The sequence below is a fragment of the Nicotiana tomentosiformis genome, chromosome 4, assembly GCF_000390325.3.
Source record: "Nicotiana tomentosiformis chromosome 4, ASM39032v3, whole genome shotgun sequence".
Lineage (NCBI taxonomy): Eukaryota > Viridiplantae > Streptophyta > Magnoliopsida > Solanales > Solanaceae > Nicotiana > Nicotiana tomentosiformis.
Window position 1 is genome coordinate 106,864,788 of NC_090815.1, and position 15,890 is coordinate 106,880,677.

The 15,890-nt window shown below is 36.6% G+C and overlaps 2 protein-coding genes across 3 annotated transcripts; both read right to left on the bottom strand.

The window, feature by feature from the left end:
- Positions 1 to 147: 147 nt before the first annotated feature.
- On the bottom strand, positions 148 to 816 carry LOC104105529 (small glutamine-rich tetratricopeptide repeat-containing protein 2-like). Its single transcript, XM_009613865.4, has one exon. The coding sequence runs from the start codon at positions 814 to 816 to the stop codon at positions 148 to 150; it is 669 nt and encodes a 222-aa protein (XP_009612160.1).
- Positions 817 to 1,849: 1,033 nt separating this feature from the next.
- On the bottom strand, positions 1,850 to 10,755 carry LOC104120088 (serine/threonine-protein kinase CTR1). Of its 2 annotated transcripts, none has more exons than XM_070200127.1 (16): positions 10,549 to 10,755; positions 9,206 to 10,398; positions 8,593 to 8,891; positions 8,372 to 8,516; positions 7,512 to 7,627; positions 6,974 to 7,182; positions 5,996 to 6,412; positions 5,855 to 5,895; positions 5,316 to 5,384; positions 4,654 to 4,754; positions 4,475 to 4,559; positions 4,296 to 4,394; positions 4,152 to 4,220; positions 3,093 to 3,224; positions 2,881 to 2,975; positions 1,850 to 2,343 (listed from the first exon to the last, which is right to left on the bottom strand). In XM_070200127.1, exons 2-16 carry the CDS (start codon positions 10,103 to 10,105, stop codon positions 2,238 to 2,240), a joined length of 2,883 nt encoding a protein of 960 aa, XP_070056228.1. In that variant the 5' UTR covers positions 10,106 to 10,398; positions 10,549 to 10,755; the 3' UTR covers positions 1,850 to 2,237. The 2 variants fall into 2 exon arrangements, with proteins under 2 accessions (XP_070056228.1, XP_070056227.1); XM_070200126.1 differs by having other exon boundaries at positions 10,542 to 10,755.
- Between the last annotated feature and the right edge of the window lie 5,135 nt (positions 10,756 to 15,890).

Sequence of the window (15,890 nt, forward strand, 5' to 3'; positions counted from 1 at the left end):
AACTCTGAAATTCAATCATGGTGAAATTAATTCTCCAAATTCAAGGTAAACCAATTGCCTTTATATTGAACAATGCTAGAACAAATTTCTCTAATTTTTTCCTTTATTTATTATTTTTCCCAACAAAAAAAAAAACATTACTAGAGTTCAAGACTCGGAATTCAATCGGTCAAGTGCCTCTCGAGCAGGAGCAAAATTGGGCTGAACTTTTAGGGCTTTTTCATAAACCTCTTGGGCCTCCTCTGTTAAGCCTTTTTTCTCGTAACAATCGCCCAACAAACAAAAAGCCTTAACATTATCGCCCTTCAAACGAACTGACTCAGTCAAATCTTCAATGACCGAGTCAACTTGTCCGCGTCGACTCACAGCGAGTCTCAACTCAGCTCGCTTAAACAAAGCATCCGCTTTCTCCGGCTCCGACAGCGACTTCACGGCGAGCGGCGAAAGCGCGATATCAATCGAATCAAGAGCTGACGTCTTAAAACCCTGCAAATCGAGAGCTAAAGCCTTGAGTATGTGAGCCGCGGCATCTCTCGGGTCTAAAGCGATGGCTAAGTCAGCTTCGGCTTCAGCAGATTTGGCAAGCGAAGCGGCGGCGGATCGATCCTTGGCGGCGGATGATTTGGCTTGAGAAAGAAGCTGAGCTCCTTGGACGAAATGGCGCTTCGCTTGCATATCGGCTCGGTTTCGTAGGCGAAGCTTCGAGAAGAATTTCTGGGGAATATTGTACATGAAAAGGAACATGAAAACTGTAGCTAGAATTAGGACTGCTTGAAGTAGAAGATCACGCCACATGTTGCTGTCGGAGAAATCCATAGGATTCGGTTTTGTGGGTTTCTGAGGATTTTTCGATCGGGTCTTAAAAGGTTGTAAGTAGCTTTTGCTGGCCGAAGTTGTTAGGTGTAGTATCTTTGGCTTTAGTATTTGTACCTGTAGCTGCTTTTAGCAAAATTTCTTTTTTATTTTGGACACGAGTGGGAGCTACAGTGCTGAGTTCGAGTCACCCTCAAGCGGGGAGTTATGGGAAAGAGGAAATCGAGGATCTATCGGAAATAGTTTTTTTATTTCGGGTAGGGGTAAGTTTCTGCGTACACACTACACTACCTTATTCAGATTTCACTAGTAAAATTATACTATGTGGTTGTTGTTGTTACTGTATTTTGTGCCGGTAAAAAATACAGGTTATGCACTAAGCTTCGATCATGGGTAGGTCCGGAAAGGGTCAGATCACAAAGATTTATTGCACGTAGATTTATGCTTCATTTCTGCAAGAGACTATTATCATGACTCGAACTCATGACCTACTGCTTATAATGCACTAAGCTTTGGCTATCTGTAGGTCCGGAGAAAGGTCAGACCATAAAGATACATTGTACATAAATTTATGCTGTATTTATGCAAAAAAACTATTTTCGCGGCTCGAAGTTATCATTTCCTAAGCACTCCCGCTATTTTGTGCTTGTAGTCCCAAAAAAAGTAAGTTTTTATAATATTAAACTGATGCGAAGGAGCTAAATATCGTGAAGAGTATTCTAATACGGAAATCTGCTTTTGAGGAGGTGAATATGCTGTATTTTGACGTTAATCTCCTATCCAAAATACATTCAAGTTTTGAGTTATGACATAATTCACTAGCATTTTTTGTCGTATTGAATGATGAACGGAAAATTCTTGAAGTGGCTTTAAGGTGAGGAGAATTTAGGAATGTCCACAATGGAAGATCTTACCGAATTAGTGTCGTACCTTGTACCATATCCGGTGCGAGCTCGAATAGATGAGCATTTGAAGTATCAATGGATTATAAGCAGTCCATAAAAACATAAACAATGATCAAAGAGAACCAAAAAAATAACTGAATCACTTCTATATTATTAGAGTGGCTTACAATTTTGCTACATCAACTTTTCTCAATAATGCTTTCCTTGGATACAACATAATTTCGACTTATACGGGAATACTATTCCCGATTACTACATAGTTACAGCCTCTAATTATTTCACATTTGGAAGGTGGACAATGGCTGACATAGACCAGGGTTCTACAATAAAACAACTTAAGAAATGCCTCTTTCCCCAAGAACGGACAGAGACTTGTTTATCATTCAAAAAGTTAGATGGCCAACATATTTGCAATTGTTGGGCATAAACCTTGTGAGGTTTTGCAAACTTTGTCAGTATTAAGTAGTTATATATCTAGGAACTCTGATGAATTTATTCTCCAAAATAAGTGGAGAGTATCTAACTCTTAACATTTCCTCCCATCTGAATCAACTGTAGTGGAGACTTAAGTAGTTTCTTTAATGTATCCACAATGCTCGCAAAGGAAGGGCGTTGTGCTGGGTCACTGCGAGGGAATGTGAGATTATGAGAAAGTGTACAAAATTGACGGGAAATTAAAGAAAACAAGTCATACGTTCTTTAACATGATTGATAATTTGATCAATGGGCGGGTTAGGTCAAACTTGGGATAGTCAAACGGGTTAAATTAATAAATAGGTCATATCCAACCCCACCTATAAAAAAAAACTATGAAAGCTAATGTATATTTCTTAATTTATGAGCCCAAGTTCTTCCACATTTGCACAATCAATTCGATTTTTATGTTGGAATTGGGTTGCATTTTGACCCGTTTGGTTACACCATGTTGACCCGTTTCGAACCAATAATTTGATGGAACATTTTGGGTTCAACTCATTGGTCCAACCAACAAAAAGATCATATCGTATCAGTTTAACTTGGGCGGGTTACTAAAATATGGCTTGGTTAAGTTGCCACCTCTAATTGACAACAAATCTGAATACTAGAGAGGAAAAGATAGGATACTGATGTTTTTATCCTAGACTAGATCTCCTTAGGCCTTTAGAATAACATGTCTACTTACTCGTTCCAGCAGGCTTCCATAAGAGATGCCAACATTGGAGACGTGTTCTGCGGGACAGTGAGCCTCCTGTTCTGGAAAGCAACAGCACCAACAACCTGAAAGTTTGCAAACAATACGTCAACGACTCCCTCAGGAGGATAACAAGTGTAAGGATGAGTGCTGGAGAAAAAGAAGGGGGGGGGGGGGGGGGGAATGAATGGGAAGAAGTAGACCTGCGCAGGGCTCAGTCCATTCCAAGGCTGTTGCATGGTCACTAGCTCCCATAATATCACGCCAAAGCTATAGACATCAGACTTCTCATTTGAGGGCTCCCCACGAAGAAATTCCGGGGCCATCCATTCAGGCTGAAATGAAGAGCAAGAGAGTTACAAGCTGATAGGACTAAGAAGAAAATGCTCAACCTGCAGGATGCTGATCATAAAGCTGACTTTGTACTGGCATGGGAAGTAGTAACAGTCCATGATGGATATGTTCATCCAGTCCAAGATGCCGCAATCAGACTAATTATATTCGTAGTGCTTCATGAGATATAGAAAGCAATGAAACCAATTTTTCCTTTTAATCAGAAAAAGAAGCTCTGAAGTATAAATGAAGGCAATGTTAAAGGCAATATCAGTGGTGACACAGCCTATTCAACAAACCAAGAGACGAGAGGCTCTTTGAAATTCCATGCTCTTCGTATATTTTAAGTTTGCCAGCATTAAATAAAAGAGACATAGAGAGGGAGAGAAAGCACTATGTCCACTATTCTTTTTAGCGCAAACAGAGAAGTCACCCATGAAAAACTTTGCACGCCAATTTTCATTTTGGGAATTTGGGACCTTAAATAACACTCTTGTCGATTTTCCCACTATGTGATAGATCCTTAAATTGCAATTAGAATGTTTAATGCATTTCTATGACTGGATCAAGGTTTAAGTGTTCCCTCGGCAGGCACTAGGCTTGTTAGGTGTCGGTCATGGGCCTCCTGTTTTGGGTCGTGACAAACTTGGTATCAAATCATAGTCTTCCATCATTTGAACTTGGCTAAATACGTCGATAATAGAAAGAAATAGTTGTACTCTACAATGCGTCATGGCACAAGAATGCAGCTGCCTGTATCAGAGGCTCCACAGTACGTAACTTGCTTGTTTTTGCAATTCCTAAGTGCTAAGAATCTTAGCTTGCAAGATTGGTAAATGGAGCCAAGAGGCTCGTAACTACGGGTACTTACATATGAGAACCGGGGGGTGGGGGGTGGGGGGGGGTGTGCATGTTGGAAGGCAACTTACAGTTCCAGCAACTGATTTTGATGATATGAATGTGTTTGCTTTAAATCTCGACAGACCAAAATCACAAACCTGGAAGAAACATTTCAGATTATGAGAACTGCAAAATTCATTTGAAAACTCAAAGGTGAGTCAGCAACACTTTACCTTTACATTCCAGTTTTTATCAACCAACAGGTTAGGAGATTTCAGATCCCAATGCACAACAGGTGGGTTTAGCAAATGCAAATAATTGATACCCTTGGCCTGTATTTGAAATGAATAAGAAGCTTTCTAGATAAAAACATGTAAGGCATGCAACTATAATATGTGAGATTGGCACAAACCACATCCAAAGCCATACGGATACGTCTCCTCTGGTCCAACAATTCCCCAGCAGCTGGCCTGTGTATCAGACGGTAGAGACTTCCCCTATCATCATAATCAAAGCACAGAAAATTTAGTCCAGTCAAATACTTGAAGATAGAAAGTAAGAATATTATGCAGTGACTAAAACACAAGTTACCTAGGCAAATATTCAGTCACTATCGATAGATGCGGCCGCTTGGTAACAGCTCCCATGAACAACACCACATTTGGATGACGAACACGTTTCATAATTGCAACCTTCAGAAAACATGAATCATGAGTTACCATCCAACAATAAACACCAGTATAAGAATGCGAGTAGAAGGATCAAATGACAGGAAAAATCCATCAACTAAATTTAAGAATTTCACATAGATATGAATGCAATACACAGACAAAATCGACGTTAGAGAGCAGATTGCCAAGATTAAACTACAACTACGCCTCAGTTTCAAGATATTTGGGGTGGACTACTGCCAATATTAAACTAAACAAAAAAATGTACTAGAGTATTTCTTTCTGTCGTTCTGCTTTTTGTCTTACCGTCTTACCCTTGCTATACTTGCTATACTGGGGAAACAAGAAAAAGCAGAAAGAGGTCAGCTGCAGCTGCAGAAAGTAGGCTTATCTTTACAAAAGGGCAGCCAGGTGCACAAAGCATCCCGCAAGATCCAGGGAAGGGCCGGGCCGCACCACAGGGATGTGATGTAGATAGCCTACCCTAACGCAAGCATTAGTGGTTGCTTTCATGGCTCGAAACCTATACAATTTTATGGTGGCTAGAATACAACAGCTCAACCAACTATTCTATGCACTCACCTCCCTTAGGAACTCCTTTAACTGATCGTCATGAAAATCCTGGACAGTTAACAGCTTGACTGCAACATCCTGCAGTAGTTAGTAGCACATTAAAACAGGTGCACCAATATATCAAAAATTAAACATAATTTCCACAAAGTATCTTTTAAAAGAAATTGTATGAAACTTCAATTTCATGCATTTGTTGCATATCCTTTTTCTCCAACTAATGCATGCTGCTAACCACAAGTTAAGTGAAGATGTCCAATTTTAGGAACCACAATGTAATAGCAAATTCAATTACCTCATGCAGTACGTTTTTTGTCAATATCAAAATACCAATAGCATTATCAAGAAATGATCTGAAAATTACAGTGTCATTATCATGAAGTTATACTAAAGTCTTGCTTCAATGTGATTTACACCTTTGCGTTGCCTAGATCATTTATACATCTTTGACATGTAATAGAAGCAATACAGCATGATTACAATTTATTTAGACTTACAGGCAATACAGCATGAATAATTTAGCAGCAAACTCAAAAGTAAATAATACTGACCGATCCATGCCATTCAGCACGGTGTACTGTCCCAAATGAACCTGCATGAAAGAAGAGGTACATCAAGATACATTGATGTCGAACAGGGTTCCATAAATGAGGAATAATTTAAAATCATTAGACATATTCACAAAGACACACCAGCACCAACACGCTCTTTCATCTGTAATTCATCCCATGAGATCTCAAGCCAATCCATTGCAAGAGAAGGCTCAAGATTCAAGTATCTGGGATTCGTTGCAGCCGGTTTCTCACGCTTCCCTGTTCTACCTCCTGCCTCCATTGCATCTATATTAGCTAATAGAGTTGCTTTTGGCGGTCTGCCAGGGCATATTGGAGACTTTTTGGATAGCACAACCTCCTCCTTGTAAGTCTGCCTGATAATGATTTTATCTTCTCTTGGTCTAGAATACTCATCTCCCGCTGTTTCAGCAGCAACAAGAACCTCGGATGGTTCAACTTCCAAAGCTTGATAAGAGCGGCACAGTGCATCATTTGGCAACTTTGGCTTATCACTGACAGCAAATTCGCTCACATGATCACCTTCAATGTGGGGGTCTGCAAGTATAGAAATTACAATTTCTCTTTCTCCAATGGTGACACTAAAAAATCTGAACTTCAAAATCATCTAGCTTCTGATTCTAACAATTTATGCAAATGCATAGAACAAGCCCTTTCAATGGTCAGGAAGAGAATTTTCAAGTAAGCTTTTTCCCTGTGCTGCAACGCAGGATACTATTGTAGTACAGACACAACATAAAAAGGCACCTGTATTGGAACACCAATGATCTATTCTTTCTGATATAAGTAACAATTTATTATGGGAAAAAGAAGTTACAATTGTAATATCCAAAGAATTTCAAATGCAATGACTTGCTTTGGTCGTATGTCATATCTCAAGCTGTAAATTAACCTTACATCATCTTCTTTCAAGTAATAATGTTAAATCAGTGTATCCAAAAGCAAAGGCGACCGTTCACTTTATAGGAATTTTATTCAGTTTCCACAAAACGTTTACAGCTCTACCATTTGGTTAACATATTAAATTAGTTTGATCCCTTTTTTCCTAATAATAGGAGCATCAATTAAAGCTACAAGGGTATGTAAATAACAGCACACCTGTATGCAAAGCATTTTCTGCAGGACCGAATGTGTCATTTGACAGCAGTAACTGATTACTTATGTCACTATCCACGTAAGGCTGCTGATATTCCTTCAGATGAGATACTTGAAGTGGTGAAGGAACAGGAGCCAATACACCTCCATTGATAGAGGAATCTGGACCATGCACATTTCCTGGATCCCCAACAAGATCAACCACAAATTCTCTGATACAATATAGATAAAAGTCAGAAAAGAATGAAGTGAAAATAAACATAATGTTCACCAGTGTTTATAACAAGTAAAGTCAGGCTTTACAGAAATTTAATGGAAAATCAAAGCACCAAAAGGTTCTAAATTTGTATACACTGCTTTAATCTTAACATACTCGTGAAAGCCCAATTAAATCTGGTCAAAGAAATGGCAAGCAGTGCAATTATCTAGTTGGTGGTAGGGGAGATAACTAAGGGGAAAATTCTTGTTGGTGGTAGGGGAGATAACTAGTTTAACTTTTTCGCCCCTTTTTCAGAATGGAGAAGTGGATAAGATGTTTTACCTTGACAATCTTCTATCATCCTCAATTTTCACCAGACAAGAAGATCGATGATCTGCAACACAATACTTGCAACCTCGAGCTATCCTACAAGGCAAACCTACGTAATCTGCCAATTTCTGCATACCACAATAGTCATCAGCTAATTTTCGGTTTTCTGAAAGCTCCATTTCAGTAATCAAGTAATTACAAGAACGATTAATGAAAGCCGGTTTAGAATTCTATTTCACCCTGTCCACGTAACAATTATGTAGAGGGCATGCAGATATTTCATAAAGAATTTTATGACCCAAAGTTCAGGTAGGGTAGTCATTACTGAATAAGCATAATCACCATTATTGTTTCTCCTCGAGCTACTTCCATTGGTGATCTTTTATGTAACACTCTTTAATTATCCATGGCATGGTGATCTTTTATGTAACACTCTTTAATTATCCATGGCAAGTGCCAACCGTTTATTGTTACGTCGCTCAAAAGCTATGAAAACATCCTAGGTATAGCTACTACTTAATCAATATGTTCCTTCATCAAACATCACAATGAATTCAGTAATCAAAGTAAATTATGTCTCAAGTCCGACTGCAGCATTCCAAAGGTGCAACGCACACAGGTTTTTTGGGGCAAAAACAAACAAATTGCTCAAAAGATATATCAAAAATCAAGGTACTACTGAAGGTTATATTTTCTTTCTTTTTAACCATCAAAGATGATCATAGATCAATTTGAACAACGAAAAGCTACTAACATAGAAATGACTGTTAGCCACCAGGAGGGGAGAAAAAGGGGGAAAGCAATTCAGAGATATTGGATAAAATTGAAACTTTGAACATATGGAAAAGAGGTAAAAGAGGTATTTTACTAACCTTGAATAAAATAGCCCTGTGCCTGCAAAGTCCTGAGGACAAATTGCCGATTGGTAGCACAATGCACTTCTGCAGATCCTTTAATCTCTTGCTAACAACTTTCCACCGCTGATGAAGATCACCTTGCTCCACCGGAAAAGAGCCCCTTAAATTTCAAGGAACTCAATTTCGTATAGAAGAAAATCAAGTATAGAGAGCACTTGAAAAAAATTGATACCTACCCCATATACACAGCCACAAGCTTGCCAAGTTTCTCTGCCAACACTAACGTATTCTCTGCAGCAAAGTAAATTTCTTGAGCTTTATCTTCTAATTCTCTGAGCCTTGAATCCCCACGCCTATCAATAAGAACAACCTCCATTGATGTATCACCGGGTTCAATTTCTTTTAGTGCCATTAGAGATGGAGTTCGTCTACCATCCTCTGTCTCATTACACATAACCCACAGATACGGATTCATTCCTAATATGTTATAAAACCCATCCGATATTTTGTCCGCATAAGACAAGGAACCACTCACCTGAAATTTTCACAAACTTTAAGCATTAGATGGAAATCCACAGGCAACATGCCAAATAACAAGTGCTTACCGGCAGAGACCGATCCAGAATTTGAACTTTTTAAGTGTTCGAGAATCTAAGCCAGAGATCTCAAGTGCAAATTTAATATTCGTACATATTTAGCGAATTTCTTTTAACGCCTCCGCCCCTGCTTAGTACAGCTAAAGTATAACAAATAATAGAATTGTTTCCTAAGATTAACTACCAGGCATGCAAAAATAGAGTGTTTGTGTGTGTGTGTCAGTGTGTGAGAGAGAGGAGCGAAGAAATATACCCATAAACGATATGACACAGTTTGAGCATCAAAAGAACCACCAAGGCCCTTAGTACTGCTGCATTCTTGCAGAAGCATAGGCTCTCCAGAAGCAAGCATTGCTTGCTCTACAAGCTTTTTAGCAAGCGTGAGCTGCAAGTAATAGCTCTCTTTCGACTTCTGCATCAACGAACCCTCACTGTCAACTCTCTCCACCTCTTCCTCCGCCGCCTCCACCACTTCCTCCACTTCCCTCGTCGTCGACTGATCCGTCTGCGTATCTTTAACCCCAGTACTCGGCCAGTTCCCATCCAACGTCGTCCCCGAAAACAAACTCCCTGCATAACTAGTACTTCCCCAACTCGATAGCCTTTGCAACGAAGTTTGTCTCTCAAAATTACCCTTCCCCGCACAACTGAAATTGCTTCCACTACTCGATAATCTCTGTAATGAAACTTTCCGATCAAATGTCGACCCTTGCCGTTGCTTCTGCTCCGCCTCCGCCTCCGCCACGTGGCAACCAACCAGTTCATGTACTGGTACAGCCTCAGGCGGAGCAGGAAGCAAAAGTTCATGTTCATCATCGCCATCAACATCATCTAATTTGATCTTCACGTGATTCTGTATTGATTTACCTTTCTTATTTTTCTCCGCCAGCCAGCTCACAAAAGCGGACAATTGCTTCCCGTGAATCTTATCACGGTGCCCATAGGAAAATGAAGCATTATTATTAGTCTCTTTCCCATGATCACTTGTCAGCTGTTTCGATGTGACATTATCTGAAGATTTTCCTGATTTAATTTGATCTTCAACGACAGTACTGATTTTCTTCTCGTGATCATCATTAACAAACTTTGCAGATGCATCGAACCCGCGGTCAGGAAATTGCCTCGGAAAGAAGTAAGTCGTTCTATGCGGCATTTTTTCACAATCCTCACGTGAACAAAAATCTTTCAAAAAGTTTCAACCCGCACGCTTTCTCCCTCTTGTAAACCTTTTTTTGCTGGTTTTTCAACTACTTTCACCTCGACCGAAAACGACACCTCCAAAAGCCGATCGACCGTACAACAACTTCAAACTTTCTCAACTTTGATCAGAAAATTGATTTTCCGATCATTAAGAACACCAACGAGAAGACATTTTACTTATAAATGTGACGATCGACTTCACAAGGTATATACTTTTTGCTTCAAGACTTCAACTGTTGTACGTGCCTGAAGATGTAACAAAACCGAGAAACCCAGTTATTCTGCTAGCTTGTTCTTATATATCACAAATAAAAACTTTCATTATACGCATATATATACACCATGTGCACATATATATAAAAATATTTTTCTAAATATGGAAGTATTACCAGCAACCTTCAGCAGAAGTAATCAAAGACGAATAGAGTCCCCTCTTTTTTCTTGAATTTGGAGAAAATAGCTGATAAATCTGCAAAAGATTGAAAGAGAAAAAGCTAGCTGACAAACCGCTTTAGCAAATGGATTTTAGTTTTCTGCAAAGAGAGAGAGAAAAGAGAGAAGAAAACAAATCAGTTGTTAAGGTGAGAGTATTTTAAGCGTAGAGTAAAAGGACTAAAAATCGGGTGGGAAATTGAAAATTATAAAAGTCAGGAAGCTAACGTGCGCCGGGAGGGTATAGCGCTCATATTTTATAAAATCACCACGTCAGGGTTAAGAGTGACATGCAGTTGACACGTACAAAAAGTGACTGCGAGTGCGTACTTGTAACCATGGCGCAAGTTAGAGAGCAGCAAAATCGCGGGTCGTAAGACAAAATAAAAATGGTGCTAAGGTTTAAGAATTGTTTGCATCTTTAGTCCTACTTGGAGTCATGGCCCATGGCCAAATTTTGTACTCATTAGTTGTAAACTTGTAATTAGTTTCATTTGAAATCCATTAAGCAATTAAACTAAATAGATAAGTACAAAAATACTCTTGAACATGTTTGATTGGGTACGGAGTTTCAAAAAAAAATAAAGACTTTTGGAATTTATGATCCTAAATAAGTCCAAAAAAAATTTAGAGTATTTATATGGTTATAAAAATTTCTCATTAAGAGTAGAATTTGAAGTTTAAGCTAAATTATTTTCAAATTTATAAAGTGGTCATTCTCTTTGGAACAGACTAAAAAGCAAATAGATTCGCGTACACTAGAACAGAGAACAGAGAGAGTGGATGTTATGGTTGGGTGATTTAACATCTACGATTACACCTTAATCTTAAATAGTTGGGGTCCGCTATAGTTGTTCAGTGATTACAGTCTCATCTAAATTCATCTCAAATTAATATTACAAAAGATAAAATAAAATATTAAAAATTTCTATATTTCTTACATAAGAATCTCTAACGAGACTAGAAAACTTGTAAAAAATATAGGATATGGAGTAAACGTACTAATGTGGCAAAAATATATACTCAACTACTAATTGTTATCGCCTTTATATATTCTTTCTGCTTCATGTATTTTATTTTTCACTAAGTCTGCATCGATTTCAATTACATAATGTACCATGAAAATTATCTGTAAAGGAGTAAACCCCCTGGTGAGGAAAGTTCAATTTATAAATTTGAAAAAATAATTACTCCACTTGCAATCAAAGTTTACATAACTATAAACACCTCTAATTGTAATGGTTAAGCTGGCCATAGATTGGATTAACGGTTATGAGAAGGTGGTAAGTATTTCTTCAACTTTAATCAAAGTTCCGGATTCAAACCGTACGAGTGAGTCATCTTTTAATAGTAGGAGCTTATTATTTCTCAAAGTAGGACTTCAATTAAGTGAAACATCCCCTCCAAAAAAGGGGGTGTCTTAATCAAGATTTAATTTGCTTTTTATTTATCAGCTCGATTTCGCAAGTCTGTGCGGGTTAGTGAGTTCTGGATTAGAAAATTGGTAATAGCATTATCCAATAGAAGCTAAAGAATGGAATATTAAAATAGATTGTGCAAACCATGCTATGATTTGGATTTGGGAGTGTTAAACTCATTCGTTGATTTAGGCGGTGGTCAGCTTTAATTTATCCTAAGATTATAATTGTTTGACTATTGACCCTTGATCTATTTGACCATATCTTTATAAATACTCTTATTACAAACTTGCCTGGACTTTACAAGTTCCTTATATGGATATATGAATATTATCTATGGATTTCTCTCAAGCAAATTAAATACTCTCTTCGTTCACTTTTACTTGTCCAGTATTCTTCCGATATACCCTCGGCTCCCTCCCTCCAAGAACTCTCACCTTGCTCTTGGAGTGATTTGAAATCACAACCTCTTAATTGAAAATGAAGGGTGCTCACCACTGGAGCAAATCACTATTTTCTTCATCTCCACAACATATAAACTATAAAGTATATGAGTTGATCACAAGTATTGTTAAGTCACCAACATATTGCCAATTTTATGTTATCATTATCAGCAGAATTCTCTTTTTGATTGTTAACATTTGGTTAAGTAGGACAAAATCCTATCCTCTTTTTTCTCCTATTTTGATTTGCTTAAATTGGTGGTCATCTATAGGTGTAAGGTACTCGTGAAATAAGCCTGTGAAAATCAATTTTTTCCATATACAGGAACAAATTTTATTTGTATCTTTTCTTGAAAAAGAATTTTTTTTCCTTGACGTAACAAACATTGTCGAAAAATGTAATTGAAGTTTTTTAATGTATTTTCCATAAAGAGAAAAGGAGAAGTGGCATTCTGCCTATATCTTTGTGTTCGTTGATGGCTGCCATGCACCAATGTCGTCGACTTTGGACGGCCTTTCATGATTTTATTTATACTTCAAAAGGCATCATAATTATTACATATACTAATAAAAAGGAATATAATAATATATAAAGAAAAAGAAACATCATGATTGATTTAAGCACAGAGGAGTAAATTATGGATATATAAAGCGATATCTTTCTATTTTTTTTGTTTATCTTTCTTCCATAATTGTACAAATTATATTCAAAATATAATTCATAATTGAGTTAGAATTTTTTAGAGTTAAATTCAAAATAATTCATTAAATTGCAAATCAATCTCAGAAGAAGGAGACCTGGAGCAATGGTAAAATTGTCTCCATGTAATTTATAGGTCACATATTTAAACCGTGAAAGCAACCGCTAATACTTGTATTAGGATAGGGTGTAGCTGTCTATATTACATCCTTTAGGGGTCGTTTGATAGGGTGTATATGAATAGTGCGGAATAAGGTGTATTAGTAACGTATGGGTTAGTAATGCAAGTATTAGTTATACAGATATTATTTCTTATCTACTGTTTGGTGTGGTGTATTAATGCCATGGTTTTCTATGCATTACTTATATATAGGATAATACCAAGTATGATGTATAACTAATACAAGTATTAGTTATACACAGGTTGAAAAAATGTACCAAACAAGATATTAGTTAATACCTCCTACCAAACCACCCTTAGGGTACGGCTCTTTCCGATATACTGCGTGATGGAATGCTTTGCGCACCGGGTTGCCCTTTTATTTTAATAAATCTATCCAAGAAATATTAAGAAAAGTAGGAAATAGTATAAAATACAGTAATTTTTTATTTTTTGGCGAGGAGACTCCCTCTATATATCTTGAGCTTTATATCAACAATAATGTAATATCTTTCCTTACGTTTTTAAAAATTTTGTTCCTCTCTATAACAATTACCGGTATATAGGTAAAAGGAAGAAAGATTTGGTGAAAAACGAACTTATATGTTTTTGCTAGACGTTTGACTTAAATGTTTTCATATTTTTCATTTATCTCTAATACAAATGCCAATTATTTTTGAGCTATAAAAGATGATTCGTGGTTGCATATTCATGAGGTAAGGATAATTTTCGTTTTTATTATTATTATTTGACTCGATTGCTTATACTTGGATATGGCGATTTCTTATTAACCAAATGTAGAAAGAAAAGAATTTGAAGTAATAAATTAATAAAAGTAGCAGAACGGTTCTTTTTTCTATTATATAGAAAAGCCATCATGGTCGACCAAGGGCAAAATAATCATTTCATACTAATTTTATAATTTTCTTTCCCCCCACGTACTAAACCTAGGTCTAGAAACATCCGACTTTTCCATCTCTTCTACTCCTTCAATTTTCCTTCTTTATACTTTCACTTCCATAGAATACTCTTTTAGTTATGCAAAAAATAGAGAGCAAATTTAGTTTAGGTAGAATAATAATTTTTTCATGTTATATTGGTCAAATTCTCTTCTCGCTCTGGAATTAGCTAATTTTCAGTTTTCCTCTTACTCCTCTTTATTTTAAACCTTTTCCTTTATGTTATATGTAATTGCGGTGGAACATTAACAAAGCAGATGAAGTATCTTAAATACTCATTTGTATTTCATATATCCGGGTTAGCAAAATTTATTGTTCCACCTACTTTCTTCAAACAAGGCTTTCGGATTTAGAATTTTGAGTTTTTCGATGTATGATCAAAATTAAAGATAATATTTGCTCTCTTAAAGTGTATTTATTGACATTATTTATGCTGAGTGATGTCTCCTTCAAACACTTACTCGACAAATTCTGAGTTGTTAGGATGTTTCGTCTATTTGTTAAGCTTGAATTTGTCATTTTTTTCCTTTAATCCCTGGTTTGAAAATTGTCTAATAGGAGTCCTATGTTTATGCTTTTCGTTCGTGAATGAAATTTTCTGCTATTAGGATGCAATATTTTGATGATTCTTTAAAAACTATGTTGTTTCTTTCTGCAGAACTAGGATATAAATAATTTTTGTTTTATTTAAAGAGGAAGAGTTAGCAGACAATTAATAACAATAGCTTGTTTATTGTCTTCCATTGAAGTGAGTTTGAAAAGGAAATGAAAGTGTTATAAGGTAAATTTGACTACTTCATTCTCCAATATTAGGAATAATGATACATCTGGTTGACATGTGAATATGATACAGTTGCAATTATTTGGCTCTTGTAGATATATGCTTTCGTGTTCAAGTAACAATGACGTTCCACTTCTGATATGATTTGAAAGGCCTTTTGTAGCTTCCAGTTAAGAGTTGATTAAGCCTTTTTCTTTCTTTCTTTTGACTTATACTCTGATAAATTTGAGATCTTTAAACATAACTTCTTATAATTTGACCTATCTTTAAACACGACTTCCTAAATTTGTGATTTGATGATTATCTAAAAATGAATCAAACTTTCGTCAGAGTGTTACTCTTCAATGTTAGAAAATCTATTATTAAGTAATTGTTTGTATGTTGTATTTGGTTCCTCATAGCTATACTGGACAAATTCCTTTTGAAAACTTTTTCTTAGAAGAAACTTCTCAGCTAATTCCATTTTAAATGTAGGTATACTCCAACCCATATCCCGAAGATTCTCTTCTCAAGTTCTTCGTGTAATTGGTACTAGCTTGCAGCTGCAGTGTTTGTCTCTGTAGTGCCAGCTACATTATACTATGTCCTCATAATTAAATAGGTCATACGTTCATCTTATTGCATTTTATGGTTTTTCTCAATCTTATTAATGTTGCAGATGGGTGATACCTGAAAAAACTTAACTTTTTTTTATGGACTGTTTCAACATTTAATTGCTCCTAAAAGATCATCTTATTATGTTGGTAGTCATTTTTATATGAATTTTAAAGCTTTGATTGAAAGATTGTCCTATAGACCTACACTAATCACGTTTTTATATTTAGCTTTTTAATCTCCTTTCAACT